This window comes from Salmo salar, chromosome ssa01, assembly GCF_905237065.1.
Source record: "Salmo salar chromosome ssa01, Ssal_v3.1, whole genome shotgun sequence".
In the NCBI taxonomy this organism is placed as follows: Eukaryota; Metazoa; Chordata; class Actinopteri; order Salmoniformes; family Salmonidae; genus Salmo; species Salmo salar.
In genome coordinates, this window is record NC_059442.1 from 114,698,684 (window position 1) to 114,720,223 (window position 21,540).

A 21,540-nucleotide genomic window follows, 5' to 3' on the forward strand; every position below is an offset into this window, starting at 1 on the left:
ATACCACATCTCCTACAACACATTGTCAGTTTCTATAGCAGTAGAATATACCACGTCTCCTACAACACGATGACAGTTTCTATACCAGTAGAATATACCACGTCTCCTACAACACGATGACAGATTCTATAGCAATAGAATATACCACGTCTCCAACAACACGATGACAGTTTCAATAGCAGTTTATATACCATGTCTCCTACAACACGATGACAGTTTCTATAGCAGTAGAATATACCACGTCTCCTACAACACGATGACAGTTTCTATACCACGTCTCGTACAACACGATGACAGTTTCTATAGCAGTAGAATATACCACGTCTCCTACAACACGATGACAGTTTCTATAGCAGTAGAATATACCACGTCTCCTACAACACGATGACAGTTTCTATAGCAGTAGAATATACCACGTCTCCTACAACACGATGACAGTTTGTATAGCAGTAGAATATACCACGTCTCCTACAACACGATGTCAGTTTCTATACCACGTCTCCTACAACACGATGACAGTTTCTATAGCAGTAGAATATACCACGTCTCATACAACACGATGACAGTTTCTATAGCAGTAGAATATACCACGTCTCCTACAACACGATGACAGTTTCTATACCAGTTTCTATACCACGACTCCTACAACACGATGACAGTTTCTATAGCAGTAGAATATATCACGTCTCCTACAATACGATGACAGTTTCTATACCACGTCTCCGACAACACATTGACAGTTTCTATAGCAGTAGAATATACCACGTCTCCTACAACACGATGACAGTTTCTATACCACATCTCCTACAACACATTGTCAGTTTCTATAGCAGTAGAATATACCACGTCTCCTACAACACGATGACAGTTTCTATACCAGTAGAATATACCACGTCTCCTACAACACGATGACAGATTCTATAGCAATAGAATATACCACGTCTCCAACAACACGATGACAGTTTCAATAGCAGTTTATATACCATGTCTCCTACAACACGATGACAGTTTCTATAGCAGTTTCTATACCACGTCTCCTACAACACGATGACAGTTTCTATAGCAGTAGAATATACCACGTCTCCTACAACACGATGACAGTTTCTATACCACGTCTCGTACAACACGATGACAGTTTCTATAGCAGTAGAATATACCACGTCTCCTACAACACGATGACAGTTTCTATAGCAGTAGTATATACCACGTCTCCTACAACACGATGACAGTTTCTATAGCAGTAGAATATACCACGTCTCCTACAACACGATGACAGTTTCTATAGCAGTAGAATATACCACGTCTCATTCAACATGATGACAGTTTCTATAGCAGTTTCTATACCACGTCTCCTACAACACGATGACAGTTTCTATAGCAGTAGAATATACCACGTCTCCTACAACACGATGACAGTTTCTATACCACGTCTCGTACAACACGATGACAGTTTCTATAGCAGTAGAATATACCACGTCTCCTACAACACGATGACAGTTTCTATAGCAGTAGAATATACCACGTCTCCTACAACACGATGACAGTTTCTATAGCAGTAGAATATACCACGTCTCCTACAACACGATGACAGTTTCTATAGCAGTAGAATATACCACGTCTCATTCAACATGATGACAGTTTATATAGCAGTAGAATATACCATGTCTCCTACAACACGATGACAGTTTCCATACCACGTCTCCTACAACACGATGACAGTTTCTATAGCAGTAGAATATACCACGTCTCCTACAACACGATGACAGTTTCTATAGCAGTAGAATATACCACGTCTCCTACAACACGATGACAGTTTCTATAGCAGTAGAATGTACCACGTCTCCTACAACACGATGACAGTTTCTATAGCAGTAGAATATACCCCGTCTCCTACAACACGATGACAGTTTCTATAGCAGTAGAATATACCACGTCTCCTACAACACGATGACAGTTTGTATAGCAGTAGAATATACCACGTCTCCTACAACACGATGTCAGTTTCTATACCACGTCTTCTACAACACGATGACAGTTTCTATAGCAGTAGAATATACCACGTCTCATACAACACGATGACAGTTTCTATAGCAGTAGAATATACCACGTCTCCTACAACACGATGACAGTTTCTATACCAGTTTCTATACCACGTCTCATACAACACGATGACAGTTTCTATACCAGTAGAATATACCACGTCTCCTACAACACGATGACAGTTTCTATAGCAGTAGAATATACCACGTCTCCTACAACACGATGACAGTTTCTATACCACGTCTCGTACAACACGATGACAGTTTCTATACCAGTAGAATATACCACGTCTCCTACAACACGATGACAGTTTCTATAGCAGTAGAATATACCACGTCTCCTACAACACGATGACAGTTTCTATAGCAGTAGAATATACCACGTCTCCTACAACACGATGACAGTTTCTATAGCAGTAGAATATACCACGTCTCATTCAACATGATGACAGTTTCTATAGCAGTAGAATATACCACGTCTCCTACAACACGATGACAGTTTCCATACCACGTCTCCTACAACACGATGACAGTTTCTATAGCAGTAGAATATACCACGTCTCCTACAACACGATGACAGTTTCTATAGCAGTAGAATATACCACGTCTCCTACAACACGATGACAGTTTCTATAGCAGTAGAATGTACCACGTCTCCTACAACACGATGACAGTTTCTATAGCAGTAGAATATACCCCGTCTCCTACAACACGATGACAGTTTCTATAGCAGTAGAATATACCACGTCTCCTACAACACGATGACAGTTTGTATAGCAGTAGAATATACCACGTCTCCTACAACACGATGTCAGTTTCTATACCACGTCTCCTACAACACGATGACAGTTTCTATACCAGTAGAATATACCACGTCTCCTACAACACGATGACAGTTTCTATAAGCGGTAGAATATATCACGTCTCCTACAATACGATGACAGTTTCTATACCACGTCTCCGACAACACATTGACAGTTTCTATAGCAGTAGAATATACCACGTCTCCTACAACACGATGACAGTTTCTATACCACATCTCCTACAACACATTGTCCGTTTCTATAGCAGTAGAATATACCACTTCTCCTACAACACGATGACAGTTTCTATACCAGTAGAATATACCACGTCTCCTACAACACGATGACAGATTCTATAGCAATAGAATATACCACGTCTCCAACAACACGATGACAGTTTCAATAGCAGTTTATATACCATGTCTCCTACAACACGATGACAGTTACTATAGCAGTTTCTATACCACGTCTCCTACAACACGATGACAGTTTCTATAGCAGTAGAATATACCACGTCTCCTACAACACGATGACAGTTTCTATACCACGTCTCGTACAACACGATGACAGTTTCTATAGCAGTAGAATATACCACGTCTCCTACAACACGATGACAGTTTCTATAGCAGTAGAATATACCACGTCTCCTACAACACGATGACAGTTTCTATAGCAGTAGAATATACCACGTCTCCTACAACACGATGACAGTTTCTATAGCAGTAGAATATACCACGTCTCATTCAACATGATGACAGTTTCTATAGCAGTTTCTATACCACGTCTCCTACAACACGATGACAGTTTCTATACCAGTAGAATATACCACGTCTCCTACAACACGATGACAGTTTCTATAGCAGTAGAATATATCACGTCTCCTACAATACGATGACAGTTTCTATAACCACGTCTCCGACAACACATTGACAGTTTCTATAGCAGTAGAATATACCACGTCTCCTACAACACGATGACAGTTTCTATACCACATCTCCTACAACACATTGTCAGTTTCTATAGCAGTAGAATATACCACGTCTCCTACAACACGATGACAGTTTCTATACCAGTAGAATATACCACGTCTCCTACAACACGATGACAGATTCTATAGCAATAGAATATACCACGTCTCCAACAACACGATGACAGTTTCAATAGCAGTTTATATACCATGTCTCCTACAACACGATGACAGTTTCTATAGCAGTTTCTATACCACGTCTCCTACAACACGATGACAGTTTCTATAGCAGTAGAATATACCACGTCTCCTACAACACGATGACAGTTTCTATACCACGTCTCGCGTACAACACGATGACAGTTTCTATAGCAGTAGAATATACCACGTCTCCTACAACACGATGACAGTTTCTATAGCAGTAGAATATACCACGTCTCCTACAACACGATGACAGTTTCTATAGCAGTAGAATATACCACGTCTCCTACAACACGATGACAGTTTCTATAGCAGTAGAATATACCACGTCTCATTCAACATGATGACAGTTTCTATAGCAGTAGAATATACCACGTCTCCTACAACACGATGACAGTTTCCATACCACGTCTCCTACAACACGATGACAGTTTCTATAGCAGTAGAATATACCACGTCTCCTACAACACGATGACAGTTTCTATAGCAGTAGAATATACCACGTCTCCTACAACACGATGACAGTTTCTATAGCATTAGAATGTACCACGTCTCCTACAACACGATGACAGTTTCTATAGCAGTAGAATATACCCCGTCTCCTACAACACGATGACAGTTTCTATAGCAGTAGAATATACCACGTCTCCTACAACACGATGACAGTTTGTATAGCAGTAGAATATACCACGTCTCCTACAACACGATGTCAGTTTCTATACCACGTCTCCTACAACACGATGACAGTTTCTATACCAGTAGAATATACCACGTCTCCTACAACACGATGACAGTTTCTATTGCGGTAGAATATATCACGTCTCCTACAATACGATGACAGTTTCTATACCACGTCTCCGACAACACATTGACAGTTTCTATAGCAGTAGAATATACCACGTCTCCTACAACACGATGACAGTTTCTATACCACATCTCCTACAACACATTGTCAGTTTCTATAGCAGTAGAATATACCACGTCTCCTACAACACGATGACAGTTTCTATACCAGTAGAATATACCACGTCTCCTACAACACGATGACAGATTCTATAGCAATAGAATATACCACGTCTCCAACAACACGATGACAGTTTCAATAGCAGTTTATATACCATGTCTCCTACAACACGATGACAGTTTCTATAGCAGTTTCTATACCACGTCTCCTACAACACGATGACAGTTTCTATAGCAGTAGAATATACCACGTCTCCTACAACACGATGACAGTTTCTATACCACGTCTCGTACAACACGATGACAGTTTCTATAGCAGTAGAATATACCACGTCTCCTACAACACGATGACAGTTTCTATAGCAGTAGTATATACCACGTCTCCTACAACACGATGACAGTTTCTATAGCAGTAGAATATACCACGTCTCCTACAACACGATGACAGTTTCTATAGCAGTAGAATATACCACGCGTCTCATTCAACATGATGACAGTTTCTATAGCAGTTTCTATACCACGTCTCCTACAACACGATGACAGTTTCTATAGCAGTAGAATATACCACGTCTCCTACAACACGATGACAGTTTCTATACCACGTCCTCGTACAACACGATGACAGTTTCTATAGCAGTAGAATATACCACGTCTCCTACAACACGATGACAGTTTCTATAGCAGTAGAATATACCACGTCTCCTACAACACGATGACAGTTTCTATAGCAGTAGAATATACCACGTCTCCTACAACACGATGACAGTTTCTATAGCAGTAGAATATACCACGTCTCATTCAACATGATGACAGTTTATATAGCAGTAGAATATACCATGTCTCCTACAACACGATGACAGTTTCCATACCACGTCTCCTACAACACGATGACAGTTTCTATAGCAGTAGAATATACCACGTCTCCTACAACACGATGACAGTTTCTATAGCAGTAGAATATACCACGTCTCCTACAACACGATGACAGTTTCTATAGCAGTAGAATGTACCACGTCTCCTACAACACGATGACAGTTTCTATAGCAGTAGAATATACCCCGTCTCCTACAACACGATGACAGTTTCTATAGCAGTAGAATATACCACGTCTCCTACAACACGATGACAGTTTGTATAGCAGTAGAATATACCACGTCTCCTACAACACGATGTCAGTTTCTATACCACGTCTTCTACAACACGATGACAGTTTCTATAGCAGTAGAATATACCACGTCTCATACAACACGATGACAGTTTCTATAGCAGTAGAATATACCACGTCTCCTACAACACGATGACAGTTTCTATACCAGTTTCTATACCACGTCTCCTACAACACGATGACAGTTTCTATACCAGTAGAATATACCACGTCTCCTACAACACGATGACAGTTTCTATAGCAGTAGAATATACCACGTCTCCTACAACACGATGACAGTTTCTATACCACGTCTCGTACAACACGATGACAGTTTCTATACCAGTAGAATATACCACGTCTCCTACAACACGATGACAGTTTCTATAGCAGTAGAATATACCACGTCTCCTACAACACGATGACAGTTTCTATAGCAGTAGAATATACCACGTCTCCTACAACACGATGACAGTTTCTATAGCAGTAGAATATACCACGTCTCATTCAACATGATGACAGTTTCTATAGCAGTAGAATATACCACGTCTCCTACAACACGATGACAGTTTCCATACCACGTCTCCTACAACACGATGACAGTTTCTATAGCAGTAGAATATACCACGTCTCCTACAACACGATGACAGTTTCTATAGCAGTAGAATATACCACGTCTCCTACAACACGATGACAGTTTCTATAGCAGTAGAATGTACCACGTCTCCTACAACACGATGACAGTTTCTATAGCAGTAGAATATACCCCGTCTCCTACAACACGATGACAGTTTGTATAGCAGTAGAATATACCACGTCTCCTACAACACGATGTCAGTTTCTATACCACGTCTCCTACAACACGATGACAGTTTCTATACCAGTAGAATATACCACGTCTCCTACAACACGATGACAGTTTCTATAGCGGTAGAATATATCACGTCTCCTACAATACGATGACAGTTTCTATACCACGTCTCCGACAACACATTGACAGTTTCTATAGCAGTAGAATATACCACGTCTCCTACAACACGATGACAGTTTCTATACCACATCTCCTACAACACATTGTCAGTTTCTATAGCAGTAGAATATACCACTTCTCCTACAACACGATGACAGTTTCTATACCAGTAGAATATACCACGTCTCCTACAACACGATGACAGTTTCTATACCACATCTCCTACAACACATTGTCAGTTTCTATAGCAGTAGAATATACCACTTCTCCTACAACACGATGACAGTTTCTATACCAGTAGAATATACCACGTCTCCTACAACACGATGTCAGTTTCTATACCACGTCTCCTACAACACGATGACAGTTTCTATACCAGTAGAATATACCACGTCTCCTACAACACGATGACAGTTTCTATAGCGGTAGAATATATCACGTCTCCTACAATACGATGACAGTTTCTATACCACGTCTCCGACAACACATTGACAGTTTCTATAGCAGTAGAATATACCACGTCTCCTACAACACGATGACAGTTTCTATACCACATCTCCTACAACACATTGTCAGTTTCTATAGCAGTAGAATATACCACTTCTCCTACAACACGATGACAGTTTCTATACCAGTAGAATATACCACGTCTCCTACAACACGATGACAGATTCTATAGCAATAGAATATACCACGTCTCCAACAACACGATGACAGTTTCAATAGCAGTTTATATACCATGTCTCCTACAACACGATGACAGTTACTATAGCAGTTTCTATACCACGTCTCCTACAACACGATGACAGTTTCTATAGCAGTAGAATATACCACGTCTCCTACAACACGATGACAGTTTCTATACCACGTCTCGTACAACACGATGACAGTTTCTATAGCAGTAGAATATACCACGTCTCCTACAACACGATGACAGTTTCTATAGCAGTAGAATATACCACGTCTCCTACAACACGATGACAGTTTCTATAGCAGTAGAATATACCACGTCTCCTACAACACGATGACAGTTTCTATAGCAGTAGAATATACCACGTCTCATTCAACATGATGACAGTTTCTATAGCAGTTTCTATACCACGTCTCCTACAACACGATGACAGTTTCTATACCAGTAGAATATACCACGTCTCCTACAACACGATGACAGTTTCTATAGCAGTAGAATATATCACGTCTCCTACAATACGATGACAGTTTCTATACCACGTCTCCGACAACACATTGACAGTTTCTATAGCAGTAGAATATACCACGTCTCCTACAACACGATGACAGTTTCTATACCACATCTCCTACAACACATTGTCAGTTTCTATAGCAGTAGAATATACCACGTCTCCTACAACACGATGACAGTTTCTATACCAGTAGAATATACCACGTCTCCTACAACACGATGACAGATTCTATAGCAATAGAATATACCACGTCTCCAACAACACGATGACAGTTTCAATAGCAGTTTATATACCATGTCTCCTACAACACGATGACAGTTTCTATAGCAGTTTCTATACCACGTCTCCTACAACACGATGACAGTTTCTATAGCAGTAGAATATACCACGTCTCCTACAACACGATGACAGTTTCTATACCACGTCTCGTACAACACGATGACAGTTTCTATAGCAGTAGAATATACCACGTCTCCTACAACACGATGACAGTTTCTATAGCAGTAGAATATACCACGTCTCCTACAACACGATGACAGTTTCTATAGCAGTAGAATATACCACGTCTCCTACAACACGATGACAGTTTCTATAGCAGTAGAATATACCACGTCTCATTCAACATGATGACAGTTTCTATAGCAGTAGAATATACCACGTCTCCTACAACACGATGACAGTTTCCATACCACGTCTCCTACAACACGATGACAGTTTCTATAGCAGTAGAATATACCACGTCTCCTACAACACGATGACAGTTTCTATAGCAGTAGAATATACCACGTCTCCTACAACACGATGACAGTTTCTATAGCATTAGAATGTACCACGTCTCCTACAACACGATGACAGTTTCTATAGCAGTAGAATATACCCCGTCTCCTACAACACGATGACAGTTTCTATAGCAGTAGAATATACCACGTCTCCTACAACACGATGACAGTTTGTATAGCAGTAGAATATACCACGTCTCCTACAACACGATGTCAGTTTCTATACCACGTCTCCTACAACACGATGACAGTTTCTATACCAGTAGAATATACCACGTCTCCTACAACACGATGACAGTTTCTATAGCGGTAGAATATATCACGTCTCCTACAATACGATGACAGTTTCTATACCACGTCTCCGACAACACATTGACAGTTTCTATAGCAGTAGAATATACCACGTCTCCTACAACACGATGACAGTTTCTATACCACATCTCCTACAACACATTGTCAGTTTCTATAGCAGTAGAATATACCACGTCTCCTACAACACGATGACAGTTTCTATACCAGTAGAATATACCACGTCTCCTACAACACGATGACAGATTCTATAGCAATAGAATATACCACGTCTCCAACAACACGATGACAGTTTCAATAGCAGTTTATATACCATGTCTCCTACAACACGATGACAGTTTCTATAGCAGTAGAATATACCACGTCTCCTACAACACGATGACAGTTTCTATACCACGTCTCGTACAACACGATGACAGTTTCTATAGCAGTAGAATATACCACGTCTCCTACAACACGATGACAGTTTCTATAGCAGTAGAATATACCACGTCTCCTACAACACGATGACAGTTTCTATAGCAGTAGAATATACCACGTCTCCTACAACACGATGACAGTTTCTATAGCAGTAGAATATACCACGTCTCATTCAACATGATGACAGTTTCTATAGCAGTTTCTATACCACGTCTCCTACAACACGATGACAGTTTCTATAGCAGTAGAATATACCACGTCTTCTACAACACGATGACAGTTTCTATACCACGTCTCGTACAACACGATGACAGTTTCTATAGCAGTAGAATATACCACGTCTCCTACAACACGATGACAGTTTCTATAGCAGTAGAATATACCACGTCTCCTACAACACGATGACAGTTTCTATAGCAGTAGAATATACCACGTCTCCTACAACACGATGACAGTTTCTATAGCAGTAGAATATACCACGTCTCATTCAACATGATGACAGTTTCTATAGCAGTAGAATATACCACGTCTCCTACAACACGATGACAGTTTCCATACCACGTCTCCTACAACACGATGACAGTTTCTATAGCAGTAGAATATACCACGTCTCCTACAACACGATGACAGTTTCTATAGCAGTAGAATATACCACGTCTCCTACAACACGATGACAGTTTCTATAGCAGTAGAATGTACCACGTCTCCTACAACACGATGACAGTTTCTATAGCAGTAGAATATACCACGTCTCCTACAACACGATGACAGTTTGTATTGCAGTAGAATATACCACGTCTCCTACAACACGATGTCAGTTTCTATACCACGTCTCCTACAACACGATGACAGTTTCTATAGCAGTAGAATATACCACGTCTCATACAACACGATGACAGTTTCTATAGCAGTAGAATATACCACGTCTCCTACAACACGATGACAGTTTCTATACCAGTTTCTATACCACGACTCCTACAACACGATGACAGTTTCTATAGCAGTAGAATATATCACGTCTCCTACAATACGATGACAGTTTCTATACCACGTCTCCGACAACACATTGACAGTTTCTATAGCAGTAGAATATACCACGTCTCCTACAACACGATGACAGTTTCTATACCACATCTCCTACAACACATTGTCAGTTTCTATAGCAGTAGAATATACCACGTCTCCTACAACACGATGACAGTTTCTATACCAGTAGAATATACCACGTCTCCTACAACACGATGACAGATTCTATAGCAATAGAATATACCACGTCTCCAACAACACGATGACAGTTTCAATAGCAGTTTATATACCATGTCTCCTACAACACGATGACAGTTTCTATAGCAGTTTCTATACCACGTCTCCTACAACACGATGACAGTTTCTATAGCAGTAGAATATACCACGTCTCCTACAACACGATGACAGTTTCTATACCACGTCTCGTACAACACGATGACAGTTTCTATAGCAGTAGAATATACCACGTCTCCTACAACACGATGACAGTTTCTATAGCAGTAGAATATACCACGTCTCCTACAACACGATGACAGTTTCTATAGCAGTAGAATATACCACGTCTCCTACAACACGATGACAGTTTCTATAGCAGTAGAATATACCACGTCTCATTCAACATGATGACAGTTTCTATAGCAGTAGAATATACCACGTCTCCTACAACACGATGACAGTTTCCATACCACGTCTCCTACAACACGATGACAGTTTCTATAGCAGTAGAATATACCACGTCTCCTACAACACGATGACAGTTTCTATAGCAGTAGAATATACCACGTCTCCTACAACACGATGACAGTTTCTATAGCAGTAGAATATACCACGTCTCCTACAACACGATGACAGTTTGTATAGCAGTAGAATATACCACGTCTCCTACAACACGATGTCAGTTTCTATACCACGTCTCCTACAACACGATGACAGTTTCTATAGCAGTAGAATATACCACGTCTCCTACAACACGATGACAGTTTCTATACCAGTTTCTATACCACGTCTCCTACAACACGATGACAGTTTCTATACCACATCTCCTACAACACATTGTCAGTTTCTATAGCAGTAGAATATACCACGTCTCCTACAACACGATGACAGTTTCTATACCAGTAGAATATACCACGTCTCCTACAACACGATGACAGATTCTATAGCAATAGAATATACCACGTCTCCAACAACACGATGACAGTTTCAATAGCAGTTTATATACCATGTCTCCTACAACACGATGACAGTTTCTATAGCAGTAGAATATACCACGTCTCCTACAACACGATGACAGTTTCTATACCACGTCTCGTACAACACGATGACAGTTTCTATAGCAGTAGAATATACCACGTCTCCTACAACACGATGACAGTTTCTATAGCAGTAGAATATACCACGTCTCCTACAACACGATGACAGTTTCTATAGCAGTAGAATATACCACGTCTCCTACAACACGATGACAGTTTCTATAGCAGTAGAATATACCACGTCTCATTCAACATGATGACAGTTTCTATAGCAGTTTCTATACCACGTCTCCTACAACACGATGACAGTTTCTATAGCAGTAGAATATACCACGTCTCCTACAACACGATGACAGTTTCTATACCACGTCCTCGTACAACACGATGACAGTTTCTATACCAGTAGAATATACCACGTCTCCTACAACACGATGACAGTTTCTATAGCAGTAGAATATACCACGTCTCCTACAACACGATGACAGTTTCTATAGCAGTAGAATATACCACGTCTCCTACAACACGATGACAGTTTCTATAGCAGTAGAATATACCACGTCTCATTCAACATGATGACAGTTTCTATAGCAGTAGAATATACCACGTCTCCTACAACACGATGACAGTTTCCATACCACGTCTCCTACAACACGATGACAGTTTCTATAGCAGTAGAATATACCACGTCTCCTACAACACGATGACAGTTTCTATAGCAGTAGAATATACCACGTCTCCTACAACACGATGACAGTTTCTATAGCAGTAGAATGTACCACGTCTCCTACAACACGATGACAGTTTCTATAGCAGTAGAATATACCACGTCTCCTACAACACGATGACAGTTTGTATTGCAGTAGAATATACCACGTCTCCTACAACACGATGTCAGTTTCCGTCTCCTACAACACGATGACAGTTTGTATAGCAGTAGAATATACCACGTCTCATACAACACGATGACAGTTTCTATAGCAGTAGAATATACCACGTCTCCTACAACACGATGACAGTTTCTATACCAGTTTCTATACCACGACTCCTACAACACGATGACAGTTTCTATAGCGGTAGAATATATCACGTCTCCTACAATACGATGACAGTTTCTATACCACGTCTCCGACAACACATTGACAGTTTCTATAGCAGTAGAATATACCACGTCTCCTACAACACGATGACAGTTTCTATACCACATCTCCTACAACACATTGTCAGTTTCTATAGCAGTAGAATATACCACGTCTCCTACAACACGATGACAGTTTCTATACCAGTAGAATATACCACGTCTCCTACAACACGATGACAGATTCTATAGCAATAGAATATACCACGTCTCCAACAACACGATGACAGTTTCAATAGCAGTTTATATACCATGTCTCCTACAACACGATGACAGTTTCTATAGCAGTTTCTATACCACGTCTCCTACAACACGATGACAGTTTCTATAGCAGTAGAATATACCACGTCTCCTACAACACGATGACAGTTTCTATACCACGTCTCGACAACACGATGACAGTTTCTATAGCAGTAGAATATACCACGTCTCCTACAACACGATGACAGTTTCTATAGCAGTAGAATATACCACGTCTCCTACAACACGATGACAGTTTCTATAGCAGTAGAATATACCACGTCTCCTACAACACGATGACAGTTTCTATAGCAGTAGAATATACCACGTCTCCTACAACACGATGACAGTTTCTATAGCAGTAGAATGTACCACGTCTCCTACAACACGATGACAGTTTCTATAGCAGTAGAATATACCACGTCTCCTACAACACGATGACAGTTTGTATTGCAGTAGAATATACCACGTCTCCTACAACACGATGACAGTTTCTATACCACGTCTCCTACAACACGATGACAGTTTCTATAGCAGTAGAATATACCACGTCTCATACAACATGATGACAGTTTCTATAGCAGTAGCATATACCACGTCTCCTACAACACGATGACAGTTTCTATACCAGTTTCTATACCACGACTCCTACAACACGATGACAGTTTCTATAGCAGTAGAATATATCACGTCTCCTACAACACGATGACAGTTTCTATACCACGTCTCCGACAACACATTGACAGTTTCTATAGCAGTAGAATATACCACGTCTCCTACAACACGATGACAGTTTCTATACCACATCTCCTACAACACATTGTCAGTTTCTATAGCAGTAGAATATACCACGTCTCCTACAACACGATGACAGTTTCTATACCAGTAGAATATACCACGTCTCCTACAACACGATGACAGATTCTATAGCAATAGAATATACCACGTCTCCAACAACACGATGACAGTTTCAATAGCAGTTTATATACCATGTCTCCTACAACACGATGACAGTTTCTATAGCAGTTTCTATACCACGTCTCCTACAACACGATGACAGTTTCTATAGCAGTAGAATATACCACGTCTCCTACAACACGATGACAGTTTCTATACCACGTCTCGTACAACACGATGACAGTTTCTATAGCAGTAGAATATACCACGTCTCCTACAACACGATGACAGTTTCTATAGCAGTAGAATATACCACGTCTCCTACAACACGATGACAGTTTCTATAGCAGTAGAATATACCACGTCTCCTACAACACGATGACAGTTTCTATAGCAGTAGAATATACCACGTCTCATTCAACATGATGACAGTTTCTATAGCAGTAGAATATACCACGTCTCCTACAACACGATGACAGTTTCCATACCACGTCTCCTACAACACGATGACAGTTTCTATAGCAGTAGAATATACCACGTCTCCTACAACACGATGACAGTTTCTATAGCAGTAGAATATACCACGTCTCCTACAACACGATGACAGTTTCTATAGCAGTAGAATGTACCACGTCTCCTACAACACGATGACAGTTTCTATAGCAGTAGAATATACCCCGTCTCCTACAACACGATGTCAGTTTCTATACCACGTCTCCTACAACACGATGACAGTTTCTATAGCAGTAGAATATACCACGTCTCCTACAACACGATGACAGTTTCTATACCAGTTTCTATACCACGTCTCCTACAACACGATGACAGTTTCTATACCAGTAGAATATACCACGTCTCCTACAACACGATGACAGTTTCTATAGCAGTAGAATATATCACGTCTCCTACAATACGATGACAGTTTCTATACCACGTCTCCGACAACACATTGACAGTTTCTATAGCAGTAGAATATACCACGTCTCCTACAACACGATGACAGTTTCTATACCACATCTCCTACAACACATTGTCAGTTTCTATAGCAGTAGAATATACCACGTCTCCTACAACACGATGACAGTTTCTATACCAGTAGAATATACCACGTCTCCTACAACACGATGACAGATTCTATAGCAATAGAATATACCACGTCTCCAACAACACGATGACAGTTTCAATAGCAGTTTATATACCATGTCTCCTACAACACGATGACAGTTTCTATAGCAGTTTCTTACCCGTCTCTACAACACGATACAGTCTATAGCAGTAGAATATACCACGTCTCCTACAACACGATGACAGTTTCTATACCACGTCTCGTACAACACGATGACAGTTTCTATAGCAGTAGAATATACCACGTCTCCTACAACACTATGACAGTTTCTATAGCAGTAGAATATACCACGTCTCCTACAACACGATGACAGTTTCTATAGCAGTAGAATATACCACGTCTCCTACAACACGATGACAGTTTCTATAGCAGTAGAATATACCACGTCTCATTCAACATGATGACAGTTTCTATAGCAGTTTCTATACCACGTCTCCTACAACACGATGACAGTTTCTATACCAGTAGAATATACCACGTCTCCTACAACACGATGACAGTTTCTATAGCTTAACACGTCTCCTACAATACGATGACAGTTTCTATACCACGTCTCCGACAACACATTGACAGTTTCTATAGCAGTAGAATATACCACGTCTCCTACAACACGATGACAGTTTCTATACCACATCTCCTACACACTTGTCAGTTTCTATAGCAGTAGAATATACCACGTCTCCTACAACACGATGACAGTTTCTATACCAGTAGAATATACCACGTCTCCTACAACACGATGACAGTTTCTATAGCAGTAGAATATACCACGTCTCCAACAACACGATGACAGTTTCAATAGCAGTTTATATACCATGTCTCCTACAACACGATGACAGTTTCTATAGCAGTTTCTATACCACGTCTCCTACAACACGATGACAGTTTCTATAGCAGTAGAATATACCACGTCTCCTACAACACGATGACAGTTTCTATACCACGTCTCGTACAACACGATGACAGTTTCTATAGCAGTAGAATATACCACGTCTCCTACAACACGATGACAGTTTCTATAGCAGTAGAATATACCACGTCTCCTACAACACGATGACAGTTTCTATAGCAGTAGAATATACCACGTCTCCTACAACACGATGACAGTTTCTATAGCAGTAGAATATACCACGTCTCCTTCAACACGATGACAGTTTCTATAGCAGTAGAATATACCACGTCTCCTACAACACGATGACAGTTTCCATACCACGTCTCCTACAACACGATGACAGTTTCTATAGCAGTAGAATATACCACGTCTCCTACAACACGATGACAGTTTCTATAGCAGTAGAATATACCACGTCTCCTACAACACGATGACAGTTTCTATAGCATTAGAATGTACCACGTCTCCTACAACACGATGACAGTTTCTATAGCAGTAGAATATACCCCGTCTCCTACAACACGATGACAGTTTCTATAGCAGTAGAATATACCACGTCTCCTACAACACGATGACAGTTTGTATAGCAGTAGAATATACCACGTCTCCTACAACACGATGTCAGTTTCTATACCACGTCTCCTACAACACGATGACAGTTTCTATAGCGGTAGAATATATCACGTCTCCTACAATACGATGACAGTTTCTATACCACGTCTCCGACAACACATTGACAGTTTCTATAGCAGTAGAATATACCACGTCTCCTACAACACGATGACAGTTTCTATACCACATCTCCTACAACACATTGTCAGTTTCTATAGCAGTAGAATATACCACGTCTCCTACAAAACGATGACAGTTTCTATACCAGTAGAATATACCACGTCTCCTACAACACGATGACAGATTCTATAGCAATAGAATATACCACGTCTCCAACAACACGATGACAGTTTCAATAGCAGTTTATATACCATGTCTCCTACAACACGATGACAGTTTCTATAGCAGTAGAATATACCACGTCTCCTACAACACGATGACAGTTTCTATACCACGTCTCGTACAACACGATGACAGTTTCTATAGCAGTAGAATATACCACGTCTCCTACAACACGATGACAGTTTCTATAGCAGTAGAATATACCACGTCTCCTACAACATGATGACAGTTTCTATAGCAGTAGAATATACCACGTCTCCAACAACACGATGACAGTTTCTATAGCAGTAGATATACCACGTCTCCTTCAACACGATGACAGTTTCTATAGCAGTTTCTATACCACGTCTCCTACAACACGATGACAGTTTCTATAGCAGTAGAATATACCACGTCTCCTACAACACGATGACAGTTTCTATACCACGTCTCGTACAACACGATGACAGTTTCTATAGCAGTAGAATATGCCACGTCTCCTACAACACGATGACAGTTTCTATAGCAGTAGAATATACCACGTCTCCTACAACACGATGACAGTTTCTATAGCAGTAGAATATACCACGTCTCCTACAACACGATGACAGTTTCTATAGCAGTAGAATATACCACGTCTCATTCAACATGATGACAGTTTCTATAGCAGTAGAATATACCACGTCTCCTACAACACGATGACAGTTTCCATACCACGTCTCCTACAACACGATGACAGTTTCTATAGCAGTAGAATATACCACGTCTCCTACAACACGATGACAGTTTCTATAGCAGTAGAATATACCACGTCTCCTACAACACGATGACAGTTTCTATAGCAGTAGAATGTACCACGTCTCCTACAACACGATGACAGTTTCTATACCAGTAGCATATACCACGTCTCCTACAACACGATGACAGTTTGTATTGCAGTAGAATATACCACGCCCCGATGTCATCCGTCTCCTACAACACGATGACAGTTTCTATAGCAGTAGAATATACCACGTCTCATACAACACGATGACAGTTTCTATAGCAGTAGAATATACCACGTCTCCTACAACACGATGACAGTTTCTATACCAGTAGAATATACCACGTCTCCTACAACACGATGACAGTTTCTATAGCAGTAGAATATATCACGTCTCCTACAATACGATGACAGTTTCTATACCACGTCTCCGACAACACATTGACAGTTTCTATAGCAGTAGAATATACCACGTCTCCTACAACACGATGACAGTTTCTATACCACATCTCCTACAACACATTGTCAGTTTCTATAGCAGTAGAATATACCACGTCTCCTACAACACGATGACAGTTTCTATACCAGTAGAATATACCACGTCTCCTACAACACGATGACAGATTCTATAGCAATAGAATATACCACGTCTCCAACAACACGATGACAGTTTCAATAGCAGTTTATATACCATGTCTCCTACAACACGATGACAGTTTCTATAGCAGTTTCTATACCACGTCTCCTACAACACGATGACAGTTTCTATAGCAGTAGAATATACCACGTCTCCTACAACACGATGACAGTTTCTATACCACGTCTCGTACAACACGATGACAGTTTCTATAGCAGTAGAATATACCACGTCTCCTACAACACGATGACAGTTTCTATAGCAGTAGAATATACCACGTCTCCTACAACACGATGACAGTTTCTATAGCAGTAGAATATACCACGTCTCCTACAACACGATGACAGTTTCTATAGCAGTAGAATATACCACGTCTCATTCAACATGATGACAGTTTCTATAGCAGTAGAATATACCACGTCTCCTACAACACGATGACAGTTTCCATACCACGTCTCCTACAACACGATGACAGTTTCTATAGCAGTAGAATATACCACGTCTCCTACAACACGATGACAGTTTCTATAGCAGTAGAATATACCACGTCTCCTACAACACGATGACAGTTTCTATAGCAGTAGAATGTACCACGTCTCCTACAACACGATGACAGTTTCTATAGCAGTAGAATATACCCCGTCTCCTACAACACGATGACAGTTTCTATAGCAGTAGAATATACCACGTCTCCTACAACACGATGACAGTTTGTATAGCAGTAGAATATACCACGTCTCCTACAACACGATGTCAGTTTCTATACCACGTCTCCTACAACACGATGATAGTTTCTATAGCAGTAGAATATACCACGTCTCATACAACACGATGACAGTTTCTATAGCAGTAGAATATACCACGTCTCCTACAACACGATGACAGTTTCTATACCAGTTTCTATACCACGTCTCCTACAACACGATGACAGTTTCTATACCACGTCTCCTACAACACGATGACAGTTTCTATAGCAGTAGAATATACCACGACTCCTACAACACGATGACAGTTTCTATACCACGTCTCCTACAACACATTGACAGTTTCTACAGCAGTAGAATATACCACGTCTCCTACAACACGATGACAGTTTCTATAGCAGTAGAATATACCACGTCTCCTACAACACGATGACAGTTTCTATACCAGTAGAATATACCACGTCTCCTACAACACGATGACAGATTCTATAGCAATAGAATATACCACGTCTCCAACAACACGATGACAGTTTCAATAGCAGTTTATATACCATGTCTCCTACAACACGATGACAGTTTCTATAGCAGTTTCTATACCACGTCTCCTACAACACGATGACAGTTTCTATAGCAGTAGAATATACCACGTCTCCTACAACACGATGACAGTTTCTATACCACGTCTCGTACAACACGATGACAGTTTCTATAGCAGTAGAATATACCACGTCTCCTACAACACGATGACAGTTTCTATAGCAGTAGAATATACCACGTCTCCTACAACACGATGACAGTTTCTATAGCAGTAGAATATACCACGTCTCCTACAACACGATGACAGTTTCTATAGCAGTAGAATATACCACGTCTCATTCAACATGATGACAGTTTCTATAGCAGTAGAATATACCACGTCTCCTACAACACGATGACAGTTTCTATAGCAGTAGAATGTACCACGTCTCCTACAACACGATGACAGTTTCTATAGCAGTAGAATATACCACGTCTCCTACAACACGATGACAGTTTCTATATAGCAGTAGAATATACCACGTCTCCTACAACACGATGACAGTTTGTATAGCAGTAGAATATACCACGTCTCCTACAACACGATGTCAGTTTCTATACCACGTCTCCTACAACACGATGACAGTTTCTATAGCAGTAGAATATACCACGTCTCCTACAACACGATGACAGTTTCTATACCAGTTTCTATACCACGTCTCCTACAACACGATGACAGTTTCTATACCACGTCTCCTACAACACGATGACAGTTTCTATAGAAGTAGAATATACCACGTCTCCTACAACACGATGACAGTTTCTATAGCAGTAGAATATACCACGACTCCTACAACACGATGACAGTTTCTATACCACGTCTCCTACAACACATTGACAGTTTCTACAGCAGTAGAATATACCACGTCTCCTACAACACGATGACAGTTTCTATAGCAGTAGAATATACCACGTCTCCTACAACACGATGACAGTTTCTATACCACGTCTCCTACAACACATTGACAGTTTCTACAGCAGTAGAATATACCACGTCTCCTACAACACGATGACAGAAGTGATTAGATTGAACTTACCAAGGAGGCACTGAGCTGCTCAAAGTCAAACATCTCGTTCTCATACTGGTCAGCCAGCTCCTTTCCGAGTACGATGGCTTCCTCCCACATCTACACACACACACACACACACACACACACACACACACACACACACACACACACACACACACACACACACACACACACACACAGGATATGAGAGAACAGTAATTTATATCAGTCATTGTATTTAGCTGTAGACAGTCCTGCCTACTCCTCCCTCCTCTCCCATCTTCCCTCCCTCTCTCTCTCTCCCCCATCTCCTCCCCTCCTCCCTCCCCTCCCATCTTCCCTCCCTCTCTCTCTCTCCCCCATCTCATCCCCTCCTCCCATCTTCCCTCCCCCTCTCTCTCTCCCCCATCTCCTCCCCTCCTCCCTCCCCACCTTCAGAAGCATAGAGGAGGTCTTCATGACTAAACCCCCTGCGGTCCCTTGATCTGCTGAAGATGGGACAGACAGACATATTTCTCCAGATTGAGTCATCTGTGAATGTTCTGCTCCTC

At 40.8% G+C, this 21,540-nt stretch overlaps 1 protein-coding gene across 7 annotated transcripts in view; it reads right to left on the bottom strand.

The window, feature by feature from the left end:
• The window catches only part of LOC106591860 (dedicator of cytokinesis protein 1), a 723,705-nt gene that overhangs the window by 222,517 nt on the left and 479,648 nt on the right, over positions 1-21,540 (bottom strand). For all 7 annotated transcript variants that reach the window (XM_045687698.1, XM_045687691.1, XM_045687686.1 and 4 more), the window contains exon 39: positions 21,017-21,106. In XM_045687698.1, the coding sequence (XP_045543654.1) occupies positions 21,017-21,106 (90 nt within the window). The remainder of the gene's footprint in view (positions 1-21,016; positions 21,107-21,540) is intronic.